Source organism: Colletes gigas, unplaced genomic scaffold, assembly GCF_013123115.1.
Source record: "Colletes gigas isolate AHSC1104 unplaced genomic scaffold, ASM1312311v1 Colletes_gigas_Sc00021, whole genome shotgun sequence".
Classification (NCBI taxonomy): Eukaryota; Metazoa; Arthropoda; class Insecta; order Hymenoptera; family Colletidae; genus Colletes; species Colletes gigas.
Window position 1 is genome coordinate 3,602,442 of NW_025106650.1, and position 11,083 is coordinate 3,613,524.

The following is an 11,083-nucleotide window of genomic DNA, read 5'->3' on the forward strand; positions in this document are numbered from 1 at the left end:
TGAATTGATAAATAAATTTGAACACTGAGAGAATCATGCAAGTACTTTTGAAAATTGCATTTTATTGAAATTTGATGGCTGCAAGAATAATTAGTATAACTATAAGAATAAGCAGTTCGTGTTTGAAAAAAAAACTAAAATTAAGAAAAGAATTAAATAACTTGAATTAAGATTCAGTGTGTAGAGATACACCTAATTTTTAGATTCAGCTTCAGATAATTTTCATGAAGTAAAGATAAAATGATCTGGGCAAGTAATCACTAAAATACCACGATACCGCGCGCCATCTTTCGTTGAAAGGGAACAAAATTTCAATGAGGAAGGGAGATAACCTCCAAGTTCATAAAATGCGTTTACACTACAGATACGTGTTAAATTATTTGTGGAATCATTCAGCGTGTGTGTTCGTTTTTATCAGTTTGTGATAGTATTATATACCATGTCGTCCGTAAAACCCGTCGCTCAGGATGTGAACTATATGATTGATATCGGAGGTAACGTTATCATTATGATTACTCCCTTTTTACAAAAATGAATTGTTTGTTGTGATTAATAACACAAATTTGAAAAACAAATATACATACATCCACTAACTTTTATTAACATCTTCCAAACGATCAGATAATTGATTATTGCAATTGTACACCTCGGTTGTGACACTTTCCAAACCTTGAAGAAGCACGTAAAAACAGGTTTCAATGCTGGATAATAAATCATCGTCAAAACACCTGTTATCGAATGTCTGTGCGTGTATATCATAACTTCTATATTGATAATATCAAATCTTGATATTTTAAATTACGATAATACTAGAATTGTGAACATTGAATTAAATCGATGCGCGAAATTTACATTATGAAACTTTCTTAGAATATTGGAGTACTGTCATGAGTGTCAGAGACGATTAAATCATAAAATTTTGTCAATATTGTAAACGAAGATAACGATTATTTAGATAAGACGATTTTTACGAAAATGTACAGCAAAACGCAATGCAGAGGAAAGAGTTTGGTAGACGCATTGCAGTAAAGTATAGCGCGATATTAGCAAATGCGTAAGAAGGGGTGATTGTTAATCAATCAGACAAGACAGTGCGCGATAAAGAAACCGGATTGACTCGCAGATACTTTTTGGTGCACGAATTTCCCCCCAAAATTAAAACGAAGTTTTGAATCGTTTCGAAATGTTATTTGAAACTAGAAGTTCTTGACAAATTTTTAAACCCTCGATATGTTTCGAAATACTATTAAGGTCCATTAAAAAAGTGTTATTCATTACTATTGTGATTCCTTCACTAGTCATCATTCAACAAAGTAAAGAAAAAATTCTCTTTATCGGAACGAATGGCGGTTAGAACTTTCAAGTCGATTCTGTTTTCGACGCGACTATAGATAGCGAATATAGTTGATGATTACTTTCTCTTACAGGTATTCGAATTAAATATAAAGATAAAAGCGAAACTTTTACCGAAGATCGTCTCGCGAGCAAGGAGCCTATTGGTCAATTCAAAGCATGGTTTGACGAAGCATGTAACGCCCCGCAAATTTTCGAGCCGAATGCTATGTTCCTTGCCACGGCTACTAGGTAATCGTAGATGACTTGCCTAGCCAACGAACGCGTGAAACAATTCGGAAAACTATTTTCTTACAGAGATGGGATTCCATCGGTGCGAGCTGTTTTGCTCAAAAGTTTTGGCACAGATGGATTCAAATTTTACACGAATTACGAGAGCAGAAAAGCTCGCGAACTTGTAAGTGTATAGTTTAGCGTATAGTAGGCGGAAGAGATACCGTGAACTTGTAGAAAAAACAAGATTTCAGTTTAATGAATTTGAGTGTCAGAAGTGAAGAGCTCTGAGATGAATTCTATAGTCTTTGTGGATACTACAGTTGGATCTGAACCAATTGACTGTTCAAGATCACTAAGGATTTATTCCTGCTATGGTAATACGCCAGAAAACCGTCCAATTGGTCCTGTAATGTTATGAGCTATCTTCTCTCTTAAGCCGTATACAGAACAAAGAGCTAAGACAGAGACAGAGAACCCGCGGTCTAAAAGCCGCATATTTGTTGAGGAAATTTCGTGAGATTTTAAAACGCTACCCATTCTTTACAAAAAATGATTTCCCTATATAATTGTTGAAAGATAAAATTAATTTTGTGTAAAAGTTAACACTGTTATCAATCTACCCATTGTTCTGTAGTCGCCATGTTGTCCTGTTTTTTGTTTGGTCTGATTAATTTATATTCAGGTAAGTATGTCTATAATTTCGACAAAACTTACTGTTTATAATATGCTATAAGTTTTCCCATCTCTGAGCTAAGGAAATCAGGCACGTATGCTTGGATTCACGTATACCAACGTACGTATGCCAAAATCCGAGCACACGTGTCTTCGATTGTCTTTGCTCTTTGATTTGTACGCGGATTTACGGCATTGCTATTTGAATCAAAATTTAAGACACAGAGAACGTTTTCCTACAAATTTATGCAAAGAAGGAGTTTACTATATCTATTTTAATCATACAGGCTTTGTATGGCACGAATGGAAACTATGTTTAGTTCATTTTCAGGCTGAGAACCCGAATGCAGCGCTGACGTTTTACTGGGAGCCTTTAAGACGAAGCGTAAGATATAACCTAACACTGACATTTGTCACTGTAGAGAGAAACAATTTAATCGTTAAATGAAATTATTAAATTACACAGGTGCGCATAGAAGGCAAAGTTGAGAAAACGTCAGTAGAAGACTCGGATCGTTACTTTCAAAGTCGGCCATACTCGAATCAGATAGGATCTATGGCTAGCAAACAGAGTGCAATAATCGCAAGTAGACAAACGCTCATCGTGAAAGAAAGGGAATTAACGGCTCAATTTCCGGAAGGACAAGTTAAAAGACCAAGCTGCTGGTAATTCATTCAACGAAATCATAACTTAATGTTATTATAAATTATCCGTAAGACCAATAATTTATTTTCAGGGGTGGTTATATCGTTATTCCACATTCCGTAGAATTTTGGCAAGGTCAAAGCGATCGTTTGCACGATAGAATTCGTTTCAGACGACCTAAACCTACCGAGAAAATCGATAACATTCTCGTGCATCAGGGAGACAACGGATGGGTTTATGAAAGATTATCTCCGTAAATATTAAAAAACTTATATGTATTCCGAATAGACATTAATATTACAGTATATTGTTAGATAGACAAAAAACGTAAGCGGGTGGGGTTAGGTATACTTCCTTGAAATTTTTAGAATTTCTCTTTGTAATCCTGAAATGTAAATACATATTGTTACTTGTTCCGAATATGTTCATAATTGTTGCTTGTTCCGAATAATATAAAAATGTGAAATAAAAAAAGATCACTGACAAGAGGATGACCTCAATTATATCATTTCGATTTTAACGATCTTTGGGATCATCTTCTTGCAAGTCGTTGCCTCCAATAATTAACTACGTATAATTAATTACCCTCTCGATTTTTCCACACTGTCTCAACATCGAAAAATCCATCTTCCTCTATAAGATTTTGAAATTGTCTCATTCCTCCCCCAACTCCAAAATAGTAACTTTTACCAGCAATGAACCTGAGGATAGCGCGCGACACGATGTTACTCTTAAACCTATAGTAACCTGATTCAATTTTACGACGTAATGATTATACTTGCCCAACGCCATCGAGTTTTAGTTTTTGTTTAAAAACTTCGTAAAGCTTTCTATGATTGTCAGGATTATAAATCGTTTCACTCGTGAAAATTAAATCGTATTGTGCAACCTCGTTCGTGGAATTCGAATCATTTAGTTTCGTAAATGACTCCCAGTCGCCACAAAAAAATTTACATCTCTTTGAAAGGCTTTCTCGATCCTCGAAATTTAGTAAAACGTTTGGGATCGTTACGGTTCTAATCACCTCTATATTCTACAAAACTGTTTGTTAATACGTGCTATTTTGGAAAGATCATTACAAATGCAAGCTGAACGATACGAACATAATCTTGAAAATGAACGATGGAATTGTTTAGAAGAGCGATCAGACCGATGATACCGGCACCACATCCTAAATCCAAGACAACTTTGTCTTGAAATTCGATATTACGTTCGAATACGTAATGACCTAGGTCGTAACTGCATTCCCAAATTTTTAAACCACCTTGATACAAGAATTCCAATGATTTTATTCGTTTTTTATTGCTGTTGTTCACTAACAATGATTTAAAAACCCTTAGAGATAGCGATTATAAGTCACCGAAATTTGTTTTCGTTGTCAGTAATTATTATCGCGTATAACAAGTATACTAATGTTATTGATATTGGTTATCAGTAATTAGAAACAAAAATTGTATTATTGGAAATAATAAAATATAACAGTTATTTTTCGTCCCTAGTTTTTTGAAAAAATTAATTACGTTCTAAGTACCTTCGTATATAGCAGGGATAAGGTCGGAATGTTGCGACTCTGCTGCTATAATATTTGTACAATTATTCTGTTTTAATTCGTCTGCAGCTCTCTCAGATCGAATTAACTTTAACTTGCAACCCGAAAATATTGTATTCTCGGTATAATCGTTAAGTTCGTATTGTTTTTTTATTTGAGATTCCGATATCTCAACATTCGAAGCAGGTATCCAATTGATCGTTAATTTTTTCCTATTGCTATCTTCCTCTGAAATAATTGTCCTAATTTGAGTTTGTATGACATTGTCGTTTAAAATATTAACTTTATTTAACTGCAAGAAAGATCTATACAAAATTTGAACAAGTTTATTCAAACGTCACAAATGCGAAAAAAATAATATAGCGCAGTATAACCTCAAAAATTTGATCCTCAACAATATTTATATATTGATCGACAACAAATAAAAAATACAAAAATACCTTTAGTCTCGTCATGTTTCGTAAATCCAAATTTGAACATCTTATTCCTAACAGTATTACACTTACGTTAAAAAAGAGCTACTAAGAAACAAATTAATTGAGGCTAAGCATGCAACTCCATGTAACATTGTTGAAGATAAGTCAGATTTCTACCAAAGATGACTTCTTGAATGCAGCGACCTCTAGATTCATTGATAAACATAATTAAAAATTAAATTTTCAAAATGTTCGTCCATTTCTAATATTATTTTTACAATGAACTAGCGTATATTTTTTATATGTACGAACAAAAAACTTGTATACTTTCTATAACGTTAAAATACCTTATCTGTCATTGCATGATATTTCCATGAATCCAAGACGTAATATATCTAGCAGCATTGTCATCTGTTTCCTTTAATCTAATCTTTTGGAACATGTATCAATCTGTATTTGCAAAATCATTTTGATAATAATGACAGTATCGTCTCTTTTATCGTATTATACATATATTAAAACTGTAATTTTATATTTAATTATTACATAAGTTCTTAATAATTATGTTGAATTGTAATTTTTGAAATATTACCTGTATTTTTGCATTTATTCAATTTATTTATCGTTTATTGGATTCAGATAAAAAATAACTTATATAATATATGTTATATGCACACAAAATAGCAATAGAGGGAATAATTATCGCATGTTACAACTAGGTAAAGAATACCCAGAACTATTGTTAAATACATTTTGCTTTGGAATATTTTTCTATTAATCATTGTAACGGTATGCATTTTGTGCGCCCAACGTAACGATGATAACAATAATCAACCAAGAAATTCATTTAAATTACAATGAACAATGAAACGATCAGATAGTAAACTTTTTAATAATTCCTACAGCATTGGTTATTAAAAAGAATCCTTGTATCGATTCATAGAAAATTGTGTAATATATTTATTATCGAATACACGTTTCTACTCGACATTAACAAACGCGTAATTATCGAATATTGTATCTTATCGTTAAACATTTTATAGTGAAAAGTTTCTACTATCTTTTGAAATTTTACACCAGTTACAGATTACAGATCAATCCTCATTGATCTTCTCAGATTCAAATCCCATTGTCGACTACGTAAATGAAATTTGTGTCGTGGGTTTGTTGTTCTCGTGATACAACGTTTCGAAAAGGAGAGAGGGTTAAAAGACCCAACGTGTACCTCTGAGGGGCTTCCCAGTACGTTCAATTTTTCGTTTAAAAGGCGATGTCGAATCACGATTCTCGTTCAGTTATAGTTTTCACGCGAGTTGTTACGGTGCTGGCGATCATGGGGTCGTTAATGTTTTTTCTAAGTGCAGTGTACGTTTTGACTGTACTTTTAAAGTTCGGAAACAGTACCGTCAGGTTGCCAATCACGTGGGAAGATTTTGAAAACGGCACCGGTAAGAAGTGATTCTTTGCTACGATTTGACAGAACCAAATTCACCGATTGCGTCAGTAACGTTACTTAAAAATAGTTTTCTGCTATAAATTAACATTTTTTCTATGAAGAAAAAAAACACAATGTTTTCGATATACGTGTCTAAATGTTAGAATTATTTCTAACGAACGCATTTCGAAAGCAGCATGAGTCAACTATCTTTGCTTATAATCTATCCAAGAGAGAGTGAAGTTTCCAAAAACTCTTGCATCATTTGTCCACTGGCAAAGATGAGCACATTTTATTCGAACAATTAAGCAAAGACTGTTGAATACTATATCGAAGATTAAATATAAAAATCGAATACACTAAGTTGTCACGCGTTTGCTACCCGCCTTTCGGAGTGGTTCCAGTGATTCTTCCATCGGCTGACTTGTTTCAATCGCGTACTCGTGGATTATCGTTTCACATATTCTGCGAAAGACTTTCTAAAAGTGTGAGTGTTGCCTGTTTAGATGGCCTAAGGATTCTAAGCAGGGAAGAATGGGGAGCCAGACCACCGGTAGCGCGGGAACCAATGGTAGTGACACCGACGCCTTTCGTCGTGATCCATCATGGAGGCATTGCTCAATACTGTTACGATCAGACGACGTGTTCAGCGATTGTCAGATCGTATCAGAATTTTCATATAGACGATCGAGGCTGGTACGACATCGGTTACAGCTTCGTTATCGGCGAAGATGGAAACGCCTACGAGGGTCGGGGCTGGGATTACATCGGAGCTCACGCGCCCCCTTACAACAATCAAAGCATCGGAATATGCGTTATCGGTGATTTCAGTAGTAGGTGTTTCATTATTTCGTTCTCTTAATCGTTCTAAAAAAGTAGGATCCTGAAACCTAGAAAACTGTGTCGGATTATCGAGCACGTTCTTTTCTATTTTCGACCTCAGCTTTGAATAAAAGTAACCGTGGTTGGAACGAAGGTCTTTAGTCGAAACGAGTGGCATTCGTTCCGATCGATTTTAGCCATCGCGGTACAAGGACTGTTTCATAAAAGTCGATTGTTTAAGGCTGAGTCTCCCATCTAACAAAGCGACAACGATATAATCGGAAAAGATTATCAGTCAACAGTCGCTCGTACATATGTACATCGAAACTTTGCATTGTATTTATACTTCGTTCACCAGGGCCAGGTCAAGAATGTCTGGAGGGGGTGATTTATATTGATCTAAGACGTGTAATTAATAATTAAGGCGCGAAGAGTTCGTATACCTGATTCGTGTATTGTTTTTGTGCAGATTTCCTGCCCAATGATGCTGCTTTGAAGACTCTGAGCGCTCTAATCAATTACGGAGTGAGTCTAGGCAAAATAAGTAAAAGTTACCTGGTTATAGGCCACCGGCAAGCAAGAGATACCGAGTGTCCCGGCAGTGTATTTTACAAATACGTGCAGACGAATCCGCGATGGACGAAACAACCTGTGCCAAAATACACACCGCCAAAGACAACTGTGGAATCAGTCACAGCTGTGAACGACAACGCTAACGTAACTTATCTTTGAACGATTACGAGAAAAATCAGATACAAACGCGTTAGTCGAGTAATATCCATTTCTACCTCGAGGCACGGTGAATGTCTCAAAGCAGTAGGCTTATACGAAATACAGTATTTATATCGTGCGCGACGTTATTGAAAAAAAACGTGAAGCATAATTCGTTTCTTCCTGAAATGAATCATTTTTAAGCGAAGTCTATTTAATTGAGATAGATGGTCGGTCATTTTTGCGCAAACACGCGTATTTCTGCGTATTTTTTGTTTGTCGACCATATCAGGATACGATCTATCGAATTCATTGATTGTTCCTGATTGAATGTTCCTGAGAAATATATTACGCATTATTTTATTATAGCATGTACATACAGAACATTTTTAACTATTTAAAAGATCCCTGTCTTATCTTATTTTCCTTCCCGTAAAAAATGGATAATAATAAAAAATAAAATTAGCAAATAAGAAAGTTAATCGAAATCAACAAAATGGTTCGTACATGAAGAAGTCAATTCTGTCCAAGTAAACAAAATTCCCCCAAGAGAATAAAGTACATTATCTGGGGTAAAAACTTTTCCTGGAGTGGAAGTACACATTACACAAGCATAATACCGATTTGTTTCATTTCATTGTCTGTTATAAATAACATTATACAGCACCAATTGTTGTTTTGTACAAGTTGTGCACTGACTTGGGAAAATCCGAAACTGATACAGATGATTCGTAAATGTACGCGACGAAGTTTCATTTATACGTTGCTGAGATCAAAGATCATGACGCGATGACATATGACATCAATTCTCTTATAAATGTCTAGAGCTCAAAAGATTTCGTGGCAGTGTTTCTTCAATATACAGGATGAACAGATCGATCTCAGTGTTTCTTGTATTGACGATTTGTCAAATAACGTTTGGTTCTCAGCACGAGACACCTGGTACTAAATCTCTTTCACAATTCTATTTTTAACATTGTTTGTTGTTCTTATATTCGTCATCTTCGAAGCAAAATTAATTTCTATTAAACACATGTTTGTACGAAATTCTCGTAATAGATTTCATAGATAGAATCGGTAACTTCTTTGCTTAACGCGAACGTGTGATAATTACTGCGACGTTAGTGCGATGACAGTGTATACGAGAAAATAATTTGCCCTCGTCGTTAGTTATGGTCGAGATTTGATCTTTCTACAGTAATCGCTATTTTTTTAAATGTCGTGCTACGCGTCTGTCATATGTCTCTAAACAAAGAGAAGACATTAAGAATCATTTCTAGTTATTTTAATTTTGTTCGACAAGTCTCATATTTTAATTAGTTGGTCTATGTCAAGAATATAATATTACTGGGTAAAATAAGCTAAATAATTAACAACGTAGGACTTCTAATAAGAATGAAGCGAATAGAATAAAGATTTTCTAAGCTCAGATAAATTTGAAACGCTTACAAACACATAAATATTTCAAATTAATTCTTCTCAGTTCGACCAAATATAATATCGCGGTCAGAATGGGGTGCCATGTCCCCAAAATGGGCGGCAAGAAATCTGAGGGAAGATCCACCCCCGTACGTAATAATTCACCACTCAGCGACCGATGGTTGCACCACTCAAGCGATTTGTCAAGCTAGAATGAGAAGTTTTCAAGTAATTGATTTAATTAATTTCTCATTTGTGGCATATATGGTGGGACCAGTTAATTTTTACTTTGTTTCGGTTGCAATCCACAGAAGTTTCACATGAATGAGAAAAACTGGTCCGACATTGGCTACAATTTCGTAGTTGGAGAGGACGGTAACGTGTACGAAGGAAGAGGATGGGATAAACATGGCTCGCATTCGATACCTTACAATTCGAAAAGTATTGGGATTTGTATAATTGGTAATTTCGATGGTATGTTCGTTCGATGTACTAATTTATTTTTATCAAACAACGATGCGTATATCGTGTAACGTATTGTGTACAAAAACAATAAAATTGCAGGCCACAGTCCAAACGCAGCAGCAATCAGTGCAACCAAGAGCTTGATATCGTATGGAGTATCTATTGGAAAAATAAAAGATACTTACACTTTATTGGGACATCGACAAACTACCCAAACGATTTGCCCAGGAAATAGTTTGTATAATTTGATTAAAACCTGGTCAAGGTGGTCGTCAAATCCATAAATACGAAACACACATCACCATGAAATGTTACTATATTTATTATTATTTTGTACAAAGCATTTTTAAATAAATGTCCTCCGTTTCTGTTGTAATTTTATTTGTTTCGTACATTTATACGTAAAGTGTTACGAGACCGTTCACAGAATTATCGTAAGTGTCCTCTTCGGTTCTTACGCAAATATCTACGTGAGAAAAGTCAGGAGATTTTGTTTCAACGTCGCCGTATTGACTTTTATCCCTAGCCTAACAAATGTGATCAATGATTGCGATTATTAACAAATATATGTCGTAGGGGCTTGCCACCCTCGTTTTAGAGAATACAAATCATACCTGAAGAGGAATTTGACGATTGAATTTTGCGTTCAGCTCCGGTATGCATAATTTTGTCCCGTATGGTATTCCCGAATCTAGATCCATGGAGACGGTGACAAATTCCGTGCGACCATCGAGGAAATCCTAGATAGAGTGAAAACACAAGTAATATGACGTAGTTTACTTTTTTCAAAGAACAGATGAAATTACTACGTTCACTTTCTAACGATCATCGCAGAAATAAATTTTTAAACGCACCTGCAGATTTCTCAGTTTCTTCATTCTGGCGTCCAAGTAATCGAATTCGTCATCGCTACTGTAGTCAGGATAATATGCAGTCATAAAAACGTTGTGATAAGCACGACCACTGCAATTAAAGTCTGATCTATTGAGGCTTCCATCTAAATAATATCGAAGAATATGCCAAGAACGTCGAAATTTATTGCAGAAAAAATGTTAGAGTGAAAAATATTTACCGCTTGCGTGGACAATAGAAGCGACGAATACGATACACGATACGATCAATATCGTTTTCTTCATTTTTTCGATCACGAATTTCAACTTTGCACTGCACGGAGGACGACGAAGAAGTGACTTCGAAATATCGACAGATGCTGTTGCAATTTCCAAGCCATACGGTAATTGCTGAACTCAGCGTGTCGAACAATGGAATTTGTCAAGTCTTCAAGAATCGAAAAACAGAAAGTTACTGACTATAGGTCTGTTCGGTGGTGCACAATTTTAAATTCTCTGTAGAATTACGAAAGTAGGTTAAACATTGTA

The 11,083-nt window shown here is 35.1% G+C and overlaps 4 protein-coding genes across 5 annotated transcripts; 2 read left to right on the forward strand and 2 right to left on the reverse strand.

Moving 5' to 3' along the window:
• Positions 1 to 309: 309 nt before the first annotated feature.
• LOC122401105 (pyridoxine/pyridoxamine 5'-phosphate oxidase) lies at positions 310 to 4,150 on the forward strand. The gene is made up of 6 exons (XM_043403049.1): positions 310 to 494; positions 1,428 to 1,584; positions 1,651 to 1,750; positions 2,573 to 2,626; positions 2,708 to 2,907; positions 2,979 to 4,150. The coding sequence occupies exons 1-6, from the start codon at positions 440 to 442 to the stop codon at positions 3,142 to 3,144; spliced, it is 732 nt and encodes a 243-aa protein (XP_043258984.1). The 5' UTR covers positions 310 to 439; the 3' UTR covers positions 3,145 to 4,150.
• Positions 3,221 to 5,002, reverse strand: LOC122401104 (histidine protein methyltransferase 1 homolog). 2 transcript variants are annotated; one of them, XM_043403048.1, is made up of 6 exons: positions 4,877 to 5,002; positions 4,419 to 4,664; positions 3,991 to 4,151; positions 3,670 to 3,920; positions 3,473 to 3,588; positions 3,221 to 3,272 (listed from the first exon to the last, which is right to left on the reverse strand). In XM_043403048.1, exons 1-6 carry the CDS (start codon positions 4,914 to 4,916, stop codon positions 3,229 to 3,231), a joined length of 858 nt encoding a protein of 285 aa, XP_043258983.1. In that variant the 5' UTR covers positions 4,917 to 5,002; the 3' UTR covers positions 3,221 to 3,228. The 2 variants fall into 2 exon arrangements, 1 of the variants encoding a protein (XP_043258983.1); XR_006259421.1 differs by having other exon boundaries at positions 3,223 to 3,272; positions 3,383 to 3,588.
• Positions 5,003 to 6,139: 1,137 nt separating this feature from the next.
• LOC122401084 lies at positions 6,140 to 10,080 on the forward strand. The gene is made up of 7 exons (XM_043403022.1): positions 6,140 to 6,300; positions 6,794 to 7,120; positions 7,579 to 7,826; positions 8,633 to 8,762; positions 9,304 to 9,467; positions 9,551 to 9,713; positions 9,804 to 10,080. The coding sequence occupies exons 1-7, from the start codon at positions 6,186 to 6,188 to the stop codon at positions 9,986 to 9,988; spliced, it is 1,332 nt and encodes a 443-aa protein (XP_043258957.1). The 5' UTR covers positions 6,140 to 6,185; the 3' UTR covers positions 9,989 to 10,080.
• LOC122400961 lies at positions 9,984 to 10,897 on the reverse strand. The gene is made up of 4 exons (XM_043402771.1): positions 10,777 to 10,897; positions 10,559 to 10,701; positions 10,319 to 10,444; positions 9,984 to 10,231 (listed from the first exon to the last, which is right to left on the reverse strand). The coding sequence occupies exons 1-4, from the start codon at positions 10,838 to 10,840 to the stop codon at positions 10,100 to 10,102; spliced, it is 465 nt and encodes a 154-aa protein (XP_043258706.1). The 5' UTR covers positions 10,841 to 10,897; the 3' UTR covers positions 9,984 to 10,099.
• Positions 10,898 to 11,083: the final 186 nt, after the last annotated feature.